The sequence below is a fragment of the Aquila chrysaetos genome, chromosome 15 (genome assembly GCF_900496995.4).
Source record: "Aquila chrysaetos chrysaetos chromosome 15, bAquChr1.4, whole genome shotgun sequence".
Lineage (NCBI taxonomy): Eukaryota > Metazoa > Chordata > Aves > Accipitriformes > Accipitridae > Aquila > Aquila chrysaetos.
The window spans coordinates 23899546-23916516 of record NC_044018.1 but is presented as its reverse complement, the minus strand read 5'-3'; the positions used below and the strand labels follow the sequence as shown (position 1 = coordinate 23916516).

The window sequence follows — 16971 nt, the reverse complement described above, 5'->3', positions numbered from 1 at the left end:
GTAAAAATGTTAAGTTTTTAAAAACTATATTAACATGACAATTTCGCACGTGAAAAATAAAATGCCAGTTATCTTCCTCTGATCTTGGTATCTTCAAAACATCCCACTAAAAGAGTGTGGATAGATATGTTCTGCAGTATCTCATGAAGACCAACATACTTTTGCCCTATCTGAAGAAATGAATTCAAAACGAAACTGAAAAAAAACTTTTTCTAAGCATCACTTCTTCAAACCTTCATGCTGTCTGAAGAATCCCTGATGTTGTCAATTCCATGAACCAAGTCAAAATAAACCTGACATCTACATTTACAATAAGTTTTTGTCAGTATGGATCTGTGAGAAAGAAGTTTTACATACACCCAAGGAACTGATAATGAAAGGTTGCTGAGCATTCTTAGACACCTGAATCCATTCTTAACTTTCTCAATGTCAATAGCGTCACTGTCTTTCTGTGTTCAGACAGACATGCATATGATTTCTGGCATATCAGGTTGCTGGTGCTCGTTACCTTGTAGATGTAAGTGATAAGTAGGCAGTCTGTGCTGGTTTGCCTTACATTTCTAAGCAAAGTTACTTCATAGTACCATCATAAAGGGTGTTTGCAGTTATGGATCTTTGAGTTCATGCTCTCACCAAGGTGCAAAACTGAAAGAAATGGCTACAGTTCCCCTGAGGAAAACATAGAAGATCAGAGCTGCATTTTAAAACACAGCAACATTCCCCTGGTAGAATATTCTATTAAAAGAAAAGAAGAACATCTGCATCCCAATAACCAGGTGTGATAGGACCACATACCAACTCAATCACGTCTTCAAAAAAACAATTTTCAAGTGTCAGAAATTTCATCTTAGCAGGTTATTAAGGAAAAAGAATAGCAAGTATCTTTAGATAAACATGATTTTTAACAGAGTACTAGTGAGAACATCCTGCATTTCTGAAGATCTTTAATGTCTGAAAATTCTTCTAGAGAAAATATTTTTAAACAGGTTGCAAACCACAAGACAGTAATGCACTAACAGACAAAAGCATAATAATCGAACCTTGATGAAAGAGAATGTGGAGTTAATCAGCTGCATATTAACTCTATTCTTCATCTGTATAGAAAAGACAATTTGATGTATTGGGTTATAGATGAAATACAGAAATATAGGAGTCTTCTCTCAGAGACAGGGATAAAATCTCAGTCTTTGTGTCCTACTTGCCATGTCGATTGCCTTTTCTTGTTTCAATTCAGATACTAGGCTGTAGCAGCAAGGAAAATGAAGGCAGAATCTTTTCAGAAAATAGCATGAGATCATGTAATTCAAATCTCAGTTAAGATTTTATAACCTTTGATCATGTATTCCCGATTGAGTCCTTCATTTTGCAACAGTAATGTTTGTAGTACAGTTTTTGTGAATATAGTTTTACAGTATGTCATCTCTTAAACTACGGGGTGGTCAGAAGTAGTAACCATTGTCTGATAGAGCTAACCTAGCTTCTACATGGCAGTTTGTTATTAGTGAGTTCCCAGCAAGACGTAGTTGTTTCTGGCAAATTTTGTGAAGAGGAAAAACACTTCTCTGGCTTGGTATATTTTCAATTCCATACACTTTACTTTTCAATTTAAAATGTGCTGTATTAAACATGATGTCATTTTGATATAGGAAATAATGGCATAAATGGACTATACTTTAATTACTACTCATTTTGATATTTAGAGCAGTAAAGGAGTAAAATACATCTTTTTTTTTTTACCTAGGAAAAAGAATTCCACTAAGGTGCTGGTTAGGGGAATGCTATGCTTCAGCATTACTTTTTCACATACATAAGTTCATCAGTTCCACAGTGGAACTATGTAAGAGGTTTGCATGTGAAGATACATCAGCTTCCTACTGGTGTCAGGTTATCCCTGGACTGAGGCTGACTTTTAAAAGATGTTGGAACTGCAACTGTGAAGATCCAACAGCCTCAAATTTGCATGTGTAGGAGTATTTTCCTCAGCCCTTTCTTCTGTTGCAAACACACAAGCTATATTGTAAAAAAAGAGCTATTACCCCTCAGGTTTTTGCAGTGTGTTATACCATTCATTGCCAGTGTAGTGCCTCGCACCTGCATTTAATAATTTCGAGCATAAAGATATGTGTTAGCATTCATTCATTTTGACTAACCTGAAATAGCACTTCATCATCTGATCAATAACAACAGGATTAGTACTTATGTACTGCTTTTCTTTTTTGAAAGGCTATACACACAGGATAATTTACCTGCCAAAATATACAAACTAAATAATATACAAATCTCAGTGGATTCTGTTTGTATTATAAATAACTCCTGCTCATGGAAGGCTGGAAAAGATTTTTTTTTCTTCTATTCTGACTACTGAGAAATATATTTTACCACTGAACACCCCAGAAGATTGTCTATGGTAGCCATAAATTTGGATTCAAATAGCATAGAGATGGAGAAGAACTGATCAGTACAGGACTTAGATAGCAAACAGTTTATTCTTGAAATCGGTTTAAAAACTACACACAGTGACGCTTTTAACTCTTTGGGAAGCAGCTAATAAGTTTACAAGATCTCATAGTTAGGAAAGCCAGTATTTATATACAGCTTGAATTTCATTTATATGAATTAATCATTTTCTTCTCCAGGAGTGATTTGCTGTTGGATTTTGTCTGTTTCAGTTTTTTACAAATCTGCATTGAAATTGATTGAAATTGGTATCCATTATCTTATCCCATTGGTCATAACTAATAACTTTTTTTTTTTTCCACCTGACTGTCTGCATTTTGAATGATTTCTACAGATCTATTCCCACTTGTAATGAACACAGGACCTCTTGCAGGAACTATTAATGCAGTAAGAGCAATGCTTGTCTTACGATACTTCCCAATTATTTTTCTAAAAAATTTGATGGACTTCAGTTTCTATTTGATTGATTGCATTGCTGAATGCAACCCTATGCTTAGAGCTTGTAAATGCATGGATCTACCTCACTAGACAAAGAAGATCACTTTTAGAGCTGGAAGGTTGTTAATCACTGTTTAGTCTTTGCTATTTCAAAATCAGACAAGCTCTATAGCGCCAAAAATCTGCACAGCTCTGCGTGTGAAAGTCTAAATTTGAGTTATCATCACATGCATGCTGCAGAAGGTTATATTTCTGCTACTAAATCTCTTTCTGCCTCTCTACATTCTCTCACATAAGGGATTTTCACACCATGTACTTTAGACACCTAATTTAGATGCAATTTAGAGTACAATCTAAGATCCTAAATTCCCAACAAGGTCAATGGAACTATGCAGGCTCCTCCAGAGAGCAATTCAGGAAAGGTAAATTCTTAAATTTTAAAGCTAGATGATGTGAATGCCACCAGTTGTGTATTCCTAAATTTCAAGGACAGCATGCACCAAATTTATTTCAGAGGTGCCTTTAGGACTTACCTGAAGCCTGTGAAAATCAGGAGGCAGACACCCAGGGAGCTCTGAATGAGCCTTTCCATTTCAAAGGAATGATAATGAGTCAGAGATTCTTTTTACCTACACTGTACCTGCATGAATGTAATTCAGGACAGCTGTAGATGAAAATAGGTATCACTTTATGTTACCCACTGGTCTGTGTAGAATCAATTTATGATTTCAGGCCAGCTGAGTACACTAATTTCTGTATCTTGGGAAAGGGTTTGTCAAGTTTGTCAAGTCCTTATTACTTTTCTCAAAAGAAAGTTAAAACCAATGACTCATTAACTAGAGTCCAAGGCTAAATATAAGACCTAAGTCTTCAGGTAGTTAAAATTATGTGTATTTTTTCTTAGTTATACAAGGATAAATAAGAATTGTTAGGCAAGATTTTTTTTTCAGTTTCACTCAATTACTCACACAGCTGATATTTCATATCTCTTCCCCTTTTTTCCTTCCAAGAATAATTGCACCTATAAGTCACAAAACATATGTGTTTGTGTCTATGCTTTGTGTGGGGGGTGACCATACATACATGTAAGGCATAGATCAAATTGGAAACACTTAAGAGTTTGCTTAACTCTTTCTCTAGTATTGGTGGCATTTAATCATGGACTAAAGTGTTTTCCTGAACAGATATTTTTACTGACTTTTTATGACTTTCAGGTGCAAAACTATACATAAACAAGTCAAGGGCATACTTCAAAATCTAAACTTAAGTATAATATCTACTCCATTCCATTTTCATGAATTTTTAGCACTTTTATTTTCCAAAAAAAGTAAAATTCCATATCTTATGTAATTCTATAATATATATAATTCTCTACATTTATCAGTGTGAAAAAATGCTGCTGATGACTGTGCTTGTGTAAAAATATCTGATCCTGTAATTGATAACTCATAGGTAAACTGCAGTATGATACTGTGATATGGGCTTATATTTCAAATTCTTATTAAAATAGAATAGAATTATTTGTATCTTGCTTTCCAGATGTTTTAGACTAAAACTACTGAACCAACCTTGAACAATGTGAACAGTATTTCCTTCATTCTTGAGAGCATATTTTACTAAAGAATCCACTAGAAGCCTCCTTAATTTTCTTTTAATCTAATTTTACTTGATGGGAAAATTACATACATTTTGTGTTATTGCACTGCTCTTGCAGTTCTCAAGCTGTAGGAATATTTAATTTAAATAAGTCAAAATTCTCAGAAAAATCATTAAATCCACTAGCTGGAATGATCTGTAAATGAAATGACTCACATAGTAAGTCCAGCAACTTGTTAAATTCCCCTTTAAGAGAAAGTACATAATATTTTGTATTTTGCATTATGCTATTTGGCACATCTCAGCTATCTTTCTTCTTGAAATTTCCTGTGGTTCCCTGTGTTTGGCTTCAGTGCAGCAACTGCTTTTCAATTCTTCACCCTTTAGGTCTAGAAAAATTAAAAAAAAACCCAAAAACAGATGTATTCCACTCTATTTTGTATAAATACAGCTTCTCTTTTCCCATTTTGCATCTGTTTCATAGATTTCCTTTCCCCAAATCTGCCATTGTCCCAATTGCCTGAATGACAATTTTCAGAATTGTCCCAATGCCTGAGTATGTAGGGCCATGAAGAATTGTTTTCTTTAGAAGAAATTCTGATTAAAACTGAGGTATACCTCTGCTCTAGTACATAGTTCATCTAGGCTGTAGATTAACCAGGCCGTGAATTAGTTACTCCTAGTAGTACGTTTAGGGGGGAGAGATGATAGAGCAGTAGAGGGAATCAATTAAGGAACTACACAAATAAACAGAACTAATATATATGATTTGACTGGGTAAGTCCGAGGTGATGCATATGTCATTGTGAGGCCTCTTTCTACCATGCTTGAAAGATGGGAACAACTGCAATTACTGGAAAAAACCCCAATTTTAACATCAGGTTTCCAAAGAAGGCAAGAGGCTAGCTGTTTCACCTCAGTGGAAGAAATTTGGGAGCAAGTATTAGGAACTAAGTCCATTTCAAGGCATAGGGAAAACAAGAAAATAGCTGGGAATGGAAAGGATGGAACAATCAAAACAAACCTTAATAATCTTACTGCCTTTTCCAATGACTGTCTCATCCGATGTAGTTTTCAGTGGATTTCAGCAGTAGAGTTCTTTCACTTCGCGTTGTAGCAAAACTTTTGAAACAGTCTCCCATAATATCCTTGTAGTCAAATTGCGAAGACAGGGACTGGATGGGGGGACTACAAAATGGGTGGGAAACTAGTTGAACCAACAAACTCTGAGGGTAGTGTTTCATGATTCAAAGTATGACTAGTAGCCAGTGGATACTGAGGATGAATACTGAGGCCAATACTATCCAGCCTCTGTCAGTGACTTGGATAACAGGCTGGGGTGCAGCAAGTTTAAGGATGCCACTAAATGATGGGACAACAGTTGATATGCTGGATTGCTAGACAGAGGGACCTTGGGAGTCTGGGGGAATGGGCCAACAAGAAGCCCACAAAGTTCAACAGATACAGAATCCTGCACTTTTCCTAGAATAATGCCATTCATGAGTACTGGCTTGGAACTGACTGGGTGGAGAGAAGCTTTACAGAAAGCAACCCAGGTGACCTAGTGGCAAGGCTGAACAAGAGTTAAAAGTGTGGCCTTGCAGTAAAGAAGATCACAGACTGGACTCTGAGCAGCAGTGTAGTCAGTGGGTCACGGTTATTATTTCCTCTTCAGCACTCATGTGGAAAACTGTGCGTAGTTTTTGTGTCCTCCACCATCCAAGAGAGGTACTGGAAGCTGAAGCAAGTCTGGGGGAAGGGCCCATTAAGGGGCTGGGGGCTGCAGGATGTGATAGACAAGGAGAGGCTGAGCGAGGCTGGAGGAGAGAGAATGGTAAGGGGGTTCATATTACTAATTTGGACTGAGATCAATAATGTAAATTATTCCATGAGACACTTCAAGGACAAAAATACACTTTCAATGTCCGTGTTACTCTCTGTTGCCATAGTCCTTGTCAGGGGAAGAGTAGCTGTATGAGAAGTTGGGTGTGAAAACCTTACATTCATACTTTCTTCAACAAATTCACAGAATATCACAATGTCTCCTTAAAGACATCAGCAATCCTACAATTAAGATTATTATAATAATCCTGTATGTATGAAAAAAGTAATCAAGTGGCATGTGTTTTACCATTCTGGTGTTTTAGAAGAGCCATTAAGCGTAAATGAAGTACACTGCCTAGCATTATTAAAGGGTCTTTATTAGAAAGGAGATTCAATCCCAAAGAAGCTAAATTACAAACAAGCTTGCTGTTGATGGATACAGCACAGAACATCACCCCCCCCCCATTCTAGCAGCAGACATGAGCCTCGGGTCCCTGTCCTCACATCTCAAAATGAGGACTTAGCATAGTTTCAGATGAAATTATTGCCAGTCGTAATTAATCAGTGTCACCAAAAAATTGAACTTTTTTTCTCCTCTTTAATCAGTAAAGAGAAACAGTTTCCTGCTGAGCAGCTCTGTTTTCAAACAGAATGAAGAATCTAGGGAGAAGAAAATCATTACTTGGCTTCCTTAGTGCCAAGAGTGCTATTAATCTGGAGTAGTGTGTTCTGTATTGTTTAACAGCAGCTGATATAACTAAGGAGGAAACAGTGCTGGTAGACATTCCTTCCTTTCCATGCCTTCATCCGTCTGGAAAAGGTGGCTATTTCAAAGTGTACTGACCACATTGGAAAGCAATATAAAGAAGTGTTCATTATAATTTTGACATGAATATGAATTTATAAGCACAGAAAAGGCATTAAATATGTCACTTTAGCTAAGAATCAGCTGAAGATAACATAAAGGTGATTATTATTTGGAAAGAGTAAACACGATAAAAACACTTTTTACGATTCATTACTAAAAGCCATTAATAAATAAACATGAATTTAATTGTAGAAACTGGAGCTGAATGTTAGGAAATATTTGAACATAACAAGGTATACTTAGCTGTAGAAATTAATTTTTTTTTTCAATAAGTCTATGTAGAAACCTGCTTTCTATGTTGCAGGCTTTGAATTAGACTGGAGAAAATTTCTAATAAATAAAAATAGGGGCCTAAATGGCATTGTAAAGGAGCTGATATAGCTAAGTGGGACTTACATACATATCTGAAATAACTCAGTGTTTCTTCTCTTGAAGGCAATAGACTGACTGTGATCCCACAGAAATTATTTATGTTTTCTTTATTTTTTAAAAAATTAGTTATGTTTTGTTTTGGTTTTTTAATGTGATTACAGTCTTAGGATCTGCCTACTAATGTCTGAGGACCTGCTAGTGAGAAATCAATTATTTGCTGGATATGTATAATAACAAGGGCTATGTTTGGTCTAATAAAATAACAACACCAGGACATGCAAACGAGCATGAAACTTGATTATGTCTCTTGTTAAATCATGAGAACAATGCGTAGACATGTTTTTCACTAAGATTCTCTAAGACAATTTCCAGGAACAGTTCAAGTTAGCTTAAACCAGTACTGATCCTGGTAGGCAGCTTGCTAGCAGCTGTGCTGGTTTGGAGGGCAAGAGATTTTCATTTTACGGATGTAGACTGCTCTGTGCTGGTTGGCCTCTGCCAGAGAATGGTCCCAACGATGTTTATTAGTAGAGATCTACTTACAAAGTCCAAGGCAAATCATGAATGAGAGAAACCAGAACTCTATGATGAAATAACAGTATGGGTTTAAGAGTTAAAGACATTTTAATTCACACTTCTCTGAGGAAAAAGGCAACCTTACTAAGGCAAAGGGGAAAAAAAATCCACGCTAAAATTGTCAGTTTTCTAGCAATTAAACGGAATGTTTTGTAATTTCAGACATTTGCAATTTACATTTTCCAGACATTCTTCTGACAAATTTGTCATTTCTGCAACAGAATCTGCAGAAAATATACATAGGAAAATTAAAACTATTTGAATATCACTTCACCCTAAAAAAGTAGAAGTATCACCTGTAGTTTTTACACCTCAGAACTTGTTCTGTACAGTGCAGTCTTTGACTCTAATATATAGTTTATTGAAAGCAAGGATGAAATTTTGTTTTCCTATCAGCATTCTTGTAAATGTTGGCAAGTTTTGTAAGAATATATGTTTTTGATATGTTGTTCTTTTATTGTAGCTGGTCACTGTGGTTCTCCGGACCCAATTGTAAATGGTCATATTAGTGGAGATGGTTTCAGTTATCGCGATACCGTAGTCTACCAGTGTAATCCTGGCTTTCGACTTGTTGGTACATCTGTCAGAATTTGCCTACAGGATCACAAGTGGTCTGGACAAACTCCTGTTTGTGTCCGTAAGTATAATTAATTTTTCACTGAATTATTACTACTGTTTTAAACGTAATTGAACATTAACAGTGGATTGGGTGTTCAAAGGTGTTGGAATGAGATGCTCAGATCAGATTTTTATTGGACCTATTTTCAATTGCAAGAGTGATTATGATAATCTAATGCAGTTTCTAACCTAGAACAGACTGAAAAAACTATATCCAGTAATTTCTGAATTCTGTTGTTTCAGAAACAGGATTACATAGGCATTGAAGTGGATTGAACAGCAGGCTGCAACTGTATAACTTCATTTATCTCTTTCTTTCTCCAGGCATAATTTCTATGTCAAATGTGGGCTTACTAAGCCTCTCCCCTATTTTTTCACAAGGAATACCAAAATCCCTTGGTCTATTTTCATTGTTTGGTGGGTAAAGCTGGAATACTGTTCATCTGTGCAGTTTTGATGGTGACTGCCCATTTTTCCAAGTTGGCCTCCTAATATTTACCAGTGCAAGCCCAGGCATGGTATTGGATTATAAGACATCTGTTAGAAAAAATGTTAACTTTTTTATACCCTTTAGTAGGACTTTTTTTGCTCTTAATTCACCTGCTTTTGAAAATCCCATAATTAATTGCTGGAATTGTTGAGTCTTTCCTACTCTACTTCCATCCTCATTTGCATAGCAGTTTTTGTGACGTTTTCTGAACCATCAGCCATTTAATCAGTCAAGTCTGATTTCTCTGCTTTTTATTTTACTACTTTATTGTGTAGTTGATTTTATTGTTCTTTTTCAGTTTAATAAGGCTCCCTATTTCTATACAGTTTTTATTGTTTTTAATGGAGCAATTATATAAATTATTTCAATTTTGTAATTTTTTAAGATGTCTGCAATTCAGACAGAAGTACTTTTGTCTATGCAGAGATAGTCACTGAGATGATCAGCTTTTCTGTTCAATCCGTGTTAGTATCCTGGTTTCGTTTCTGAGAAAATACATTACTCATGAATCATTAGATTTAAAAATGTTCAGTATTTTCTGTCTTAGTGGTAAAATGAAAATTTCAACCTGTATACAGCTGCAGAAAATACCTGCCAAGTGTCATTGTCCTTTTAAAATCCTATTTATATCTTCAAGTGATTTATATTCATCAAAGGAGAAATGCCACCAGCTAGCAGTATTACTTTTAGTGGATTAATTTTACTGTGCAGTGAATAAAATCCCTTCAAAAGAAAGGGGCAAAGCTGAGGCGGGGGGGGGGGAGGCTTTCTTCCTAAATTGATGTTATCGTTACTCTTATGAGAAGAACTGGCAGCAATTTCTGTCATTATAGGTTGTCTAATACTTCCCGTTACAACATGGTTTTCTTTTACTTTTAACTGCCAGACTAAAGAGCCATACAAAGTGATTTTTTGTTACATCAGCATCCAAGCTTCAGATGATTTTCCTATTTTTTAAATTTATTTATTGTTCTATTTATTAAAAATTCTCATAAAAATGGCTGTTATTTCTGAGAAGAAAAGTAAAAACATACTGTTTACCAATGCTAGAAATGTGCTCTCTAATGTGATACTGAAATGGTTTTCTGACTGAGCAGTGTGGACCAGGAACTACAAATATGGCAGAGGTACCATGAAAAAGTTATGGGCTGTGGTCCTCAAAATTTACCACAAATTGGTCTTTATTTTGTGAGATTCTTACAGAAGATCACACATAATTTTGTATTTCTAATTGGCTTTGAAAGGAATTTCAGAGTTGCAAGTACTAGACATTGCAATCTTCAAAAAATATCTAAGGAAGGACTCGGAGTACTCCACCCGTGACTACTTTAGCTTCTTAGTTTCATATGAAAGTCAGCCGCCTTCATCTTGCACAATTTGTGACACGCAGGTGTTTCCCTGTCTCTTTATTGGATAACCAGTTGGACCACACTTTAGCCAAATATTTTCTGAAAGATCTTTTCACTTGCTGGTTATTGAGAGTTAACAGGAGATACAAAGATGTCTGATCAGTTCCTTGTGAGTAGCAGCACAACAGAAATCAGGAGACTAACCTTCTTTGCTAAAAGTATATGCTATATTAATGATGACTGAAACATTGGCTTAGTTATATAGCTAGGTACTCAGACTGGATTTTTTTTTTTTTTTCCCAAGTACTATCAGTACTACCATTATTTCTTCTGTGTTATGTATTTTCTGTGGTGAGATGGAAGTCTCCAGGGTCTAAGAAAGATACTGTGTTAAAGACTGGAGTATATATTTGGGAGTTATATTACATTAAGTACGTTGATCTCTTCGCAATATAATAGGCAAATGTGTGATTCTTTAGCGAGTATTGATTTCAGACATGCCAGGTACATCTATTTTCCCATGACACATTTAGCATGTGTGTGGATACACATGCATGTGTGTGCATGCATGTGTAGGACAGTTATTTATATTAGGATGGAGGAGGGAAGTTGTAATCCACCATTTAGATGACATAAAAACAACAGTAATAACCTTTATTTGAAATGTCTTGGCTACTGCTTAGGTAAACAGTATTAAATTGATTGCGTAAAAAGCTTAGTGGTGATTGAAAACACTATAATGCCAAAATGATCTACTTTGCGTTTGTTGGTTTTTTTTTTTTTTTTTTTAAAGATGCTTTTAAGTACTTGCTACTACTGCGTGAATCCAACTACTGCAGTGTTGGTCAGTCAACAGCTCAATGATACCTAGTAACTGTAATGGAGCGGTGACAGAACTAGATGCAGTGATTAAGATCTCAGTGTCTGAGATCTTTAGCTTCTGGAAGGTGTTACAAAACCCAGCATCCTGTCACGAGTAATAAGGTCTAACCAGGAGCTGACTGACTAGGGTATGCTTCTGTTGAAAAGGGCAACTGAACAGAATTATCCATCATTATTAGAGTTTTTACAAGAGACCTAAATTTATGTTGTTAAAACCTATGGCATATAATTTGTTCAGGAAACTGCAGAAAGTTAAAGGTAATAGCATTTTTTAAAATTTAATAGGTTTTTATATAAGAATTATGTTAAGTGATTTATCATGGCCCTGGAAATGGCTTTATTTATGCAAACTTGATCATCTGTAACAGTTTAGAAATGCAACAACTGGGCTAGAATAAAGTTGATCCTGTGCATGTAGTAAGATTTTATTCTGATGTTTAGGGTTACATCTTCCAATGCTTCAAATGAGATGGTGCAGAAAAGATTCAAGTGTTTTAAGTAGATTTATTTACACAGTTTAAGGGCTAAATACATAAGTCTCTATATAAGAAGGTGTCCCATTTAATTCTCAAAGATCAGGTACTGTTGAAAATACTGTTTCACAGTTGAACTCCATGATAAAATAAAAAGAATCACATTTAAATTATTTTTCACATGTCTCTTCAAGTTAAAAAAACAAACAAACCAAAAATAATAAAGCAAAAGATAAACCTGTGTATAGGATATTTATTTGTGTATGATAAACATCACCAGCACAATGTTGAAAAGTTGTGTGTGTGTGTGTGTGTGTGTGTGTGTCTGTATATACACATTCTGGTTTTATATTGTCAGTATGATGCTTTTCTATATTTTTCTATATTATTTTAATGTCATGTGGAAAGCTAGAGCTTGACCATAATAAGTGTATTTTGTAAGTGTCATTTAAGCATAATCAACACATGTACTACACATAACGGGAAAGATTTACTCCCAACAATGATTTCTCTATTGCCATAAGAAAATCTGATTAAAAGGATCACTACTTCAGCAAAGCAACTCAAGAACTTTGGAACAGGTATGCTTCAGAACTCCAGAATGCTCTGAAGTAGTACATCAAATTCCATTTGTTTGGCCTTACTACATTTTGAAGCTTTTAGGGAAAAATATTTTTTTTCAGTTGCATTAGTAGGAAATATGGTGAACTCTTTACATTTTTTAAGGTCTAATATGTATCAGATGAGTGTCGAAACGCATGTATATATGTAATTATATTACAACTTTCAACATAAGGTAAAAAGTAGATTCTAAAAGTTTTACTGAGAAATTAAGATTTTTCTCCTGGCAGTTAAGAATTCTGAATATATATATCCTATTTTTTCTTAAATTTCTTGTATAAATATAAAAGGCAAATTCAGAAGGAAAAAAAAAAAAAAAACACAAAACAAAAGAGCTCCAACCTGTAAGTGATTCCATGGAATAGTACCTTTCAGTTAGATGCTAGCCTGCCTATTTTTTTTTTAACAGCAATCACATGTGGACATCCTGGGAATCCAGCTCATGGAATGACTAATGGCAGTGAGTTCAATCTAAATGATGTTGTAAATTTTACTTGCAACACTGGGTACTTACTTCAGGGTGCTTCTCGAGCACAGTGCCGAAGCAATGGGCAGTGGAGTAGCCCTTTACCCAACTGCCGAGGTAAGAAACTCTCTTATACATTCTCTGCTCTCTAATGACTTATTTCAGGCATGATCCTTTACCCTGCCTTCACAATATTGGGATATAATTCAGAAACCTGACCTTTAGGAACTTATTGCCACCTTTATTTGAGTTTTTTGCATTTCTATATTGGAAAGTGGAGTTAGGGCTGAGTATTGGGGAAGCCTAGGCTTTTCAGTATTTTATCTTAAAGTTCTCAGACTGCAATACCTAGCATTTAATTTATAGACATAAAGTGTACTTTATATCACAAAAGTTATATTACATTAATAAATCACAGTTGGCTATCTAGCCTGAATTAGGTGCACTAGAATACAGTTTCCATAAGTGGTCCATTACTCCTATGAAAACATATTCTTGCATCAAAACACTCTTCATCCTTCTGTATTTCCTAGCAATGCCTGAGAGATGTTAATAACTCTTGTACATGTGAAACCTGACTTTTCTTTACCCAGAAAAAAAATGATAAAGTAAGATTTAATTCTGATTGGTTTTTTCCGAAGACATATCTGAACTTAATTACTAGTACGCTCTGGGTAAGATGGAGATGTTTGAGAGATGAAAATGAAGCAAGGGTTTGTGTTATGAAGAAACCTGTGTATTGAATGTACATATTAGGGAAGGACAAAAAGAAACCATTTTAAAACACAATCCAAAGTTCTCAGATTTCATCGTGTCCTTATTATTTATTTATCCAGATGCCAGTAATGTAATTAAGATTAAAAGGAAAACAAGTATCTAAAGTTACCCTATTGTTACTCTTTCCATTTATGGCCACTGTTTTTATTTATTTTCCTCAACCTTTGGCTATTGTTGCAGAATATGGAGGTAACATCAAATCTTTGGTCTGTTCCACCAATATCTTTATCAGACCACTAAAATATGTTCATTGGTCAATTGTTTGTTATGTTGTATGCCCCAAAATAGCTTGTACTGGTGTAGTACATGCTTTCTCAATGCTGAATCCAATAATATGGTGATAATATTTAATGATATTGTGAAATGTTTTCTTCTGAATCACTGAGGCAGATTGAATATCTTCTGGCTATAAAATAAATGCAAATTGTTGGAGAGGTGAAAGGCAGGACATGAGGTGAATCATGTAAGACATACTGAAAGATCTCAAAAGCCTGGAGAAAAGTTTCTGAGATACTGTATATCCTTCAGTGCTCTTTTTGTGAAGGCTCCAGAAGGAAATGTATTTTAATGGATCTAATTTAAAACTGTTGTTTCTGGTCATATTCCCTTTTCAAAGCTGGAATTGTCCAGGTCCATTTATAACTATTGACAACAGTACCAATTTCCAAATGTGTAAACCAAAACCAAATAATAAATGATTAGTCTCTGGAGAGAACCTGATGATTTTGCCTGGTATGGAACTTGTAAAGAAATAGAACACAAAGACCAATCAACTGATTGATTGATCAGTTGATCTATCTATACATGTATGTATATATATAGAAACTACATACATATTATACCTAAGATAGATTTTTGAGTGTTAAATTGGAATTGGCAAGGCTGGCAAGGTTTCCTTCTGTGACATAATTTGGCAAAACTTTGCTAACTCATGTATCCTCTCAAAGGAATATCACACAAGTCACTTAGGATTTTCCTTAGGCTGATGAACCTTTCAGTTCTTTTGCATGGATTGTATCTCATGCCTGAATGCTGGCTACAAACTTAAGAAGCTAAAGATTACATTACAAATTTTAAAAACATGATTTTTTTAATTAATCTCATCTTCCACTATTCAGAATACAAGTCTGGAATTCTGTTGTCCTCTCTGATTAGACAGGTCCAAGTTAGACAGACTGTTGAAAAGGGGGGTTAATACTAAAGCAGATAAAATAATTTCTCCAGAAATGCAATGGCTAGTAAGTTTTTCTTGAGTATTTTCTGTCACTGGAAAAATGATCACGTAAATGTTAAATCAATGTAAGTACTATGCTTTTCGTCCCTTGTAACTTGTCTTTAATGTGCTAAAGGAAATTGCAGTCAGTGAAGTTGTGCTAAGGATACTAACATTGAGACTAAAAATCATGTAATAAGAAGTTAACTTCAGCTATTGGTAGCTTTATTATCTTCACCTGTTGGTTTATTAAAAATCATATTGTATTACAATGGTTCTTCCTAAGAATAATAATCATCTTTGGTGATTAGCTCACCATATTGTTTCAGAGATAGCTGATGCAATTTCAAGCTCAGTGTGTGTGGAATTAGATCTTTTATTCTCATTAAAACAATACAGAGATGGCAATTCCCTCAGTCACTACCCTCAGAATTTATTCAAGTGAGTTAACTAGCATAGCAATATAATTATTGGAACAGAGAAACAGGAATTAGCAAACTGTTCCAATTTAGGCTCATGTACTTTTTTTTCCCCTTTTATACTGTTTTGTTTCTCTAGACTTTAGTGAACAAACTCCTCTATCTCATCTGTGAGGCATTTAAGTAAGGTTTTATTTGTTGAAAATACACATTTGTTCACATATCCTGTAGATGCAGTCTGGATCTGCTCTATTTGACTGTCAGAGGCAGAGATAACCCATTTATGAGCTGGGTTACTCAGCTATTTACATTGAAATCAAGTACATTTATTAAAAGGAAAACAAGTGAAAGTGAAAGAGAAAAAAAAACCAGGAAAGTTATGAAAAATAATGCAATGACTGAGATTTAAAAAATAAGAACATAAGAATTAGGAGCCTTACAGTTACTCCAACATTATTTCAGTTGTGTCTCCTGTCTACTTTAATTGTCCTTTTTTAATTCATCACATGAATTTGAGTTTGATCCAGGTCATTTTATGGTCTGAAATCTTGTTTAAGGAGGTTGGTTTTCTGAAAGCAGTGAGTATTATAGATGCAACTCTGCCAAGATCCATTCACTTACGAATGGCAAACTCCTGTTGCAGTGGAGCAGCCCAGAGTTCTCTCAGTTGAGTATCTACAATTTTGTCTGTTCTGATGCAGGTGGTGGAAACACAGACTTTTGCCTTTCACTCAGTGCTTCTTCACTTCATTCTTCTCTTCACTTAGTATGTCTTTCTCTACAGCAATAGTTATTTTTCAGTGACTGTCTTGTTTCTCTTCCATCATGAACTGTGAGGATTCACCTAATCTTGTCACCTACTGCTTGTCTGTTGCCTCACTGTAGGTCTGTATTACAAAACATAGAGTTGTTTAGGAACTGTAATCAATAAAGATTTAAATATTACTGAAATCAGTGTGACAAGTATTTATATAATCACAGCTTGCAATAGTGGTCAGTATAGGGAATGGATAAGTAATTGTTTTTCTACACTGGAATGTTTGTTGGTATATGATGTGGGAGAATGTAACCTCAAGTTAAAAGAGAAGGAGCTCATTTCAAAAACAAAAAAATTATTTAAAATGCAATAAAAACTGTAAGTATTACTCAAATGTCACCCCTTCTACTCTTGTCTGAGAAATTACAAAACCGAAGATGTACAAGAAGTAGAGTGCCAAAGCTGAGTCTCAGAGCCTTGGTTGAACGTAAGAAAGTCACAATTAGTGGGAGAAACAGAGACTTGGTCAGAATAATACAGAAGTGTTGGGGCATGATCAACCTTGAACTCCAGGTTGACATTTAAAGTGTTTGAAAAAAGAGATATGTTATAAAGTTTGCAGTTTCTCTAGATTCAAGGTGATCAACCTTGAAATCCATGTTGACATTTAAACTGTTTGAAAAAGAGATAGGTCATAAAGTTTGCAGTTTCTCTAAGAAACCCTACTTTTAGGTTCTGTAGAGGAATATACTATCTAAAGTAATAGTAACTGTTG

The 16971-nt window shown here is 35.0% G+C and overlaps 1 protein-coding gene across 1 annotated transcript in view; it reads left to right on the top strand.

Moving 5' to 3' along the window:
- Positions 1–16971, top strand: part of CSMD1 (CUB and Sushi multiple domains 1) — a 1239551-nt gene that overhangs the window by 1163644 nt on the left and 58936 nt on the right. The window contains exons 53-54 of the mRNA XM_030037616.2: positions 8595–8768; positions 12974–13147. Of these exons, the coding sequence (XP_029893476.1) occupies positions 8595–8768; positions 12974–13147 (348 nt within the window). The remainder of the gene's footprint in view (positions 1–8594; positions 8769–12973; positions 13148–16971) is intronic.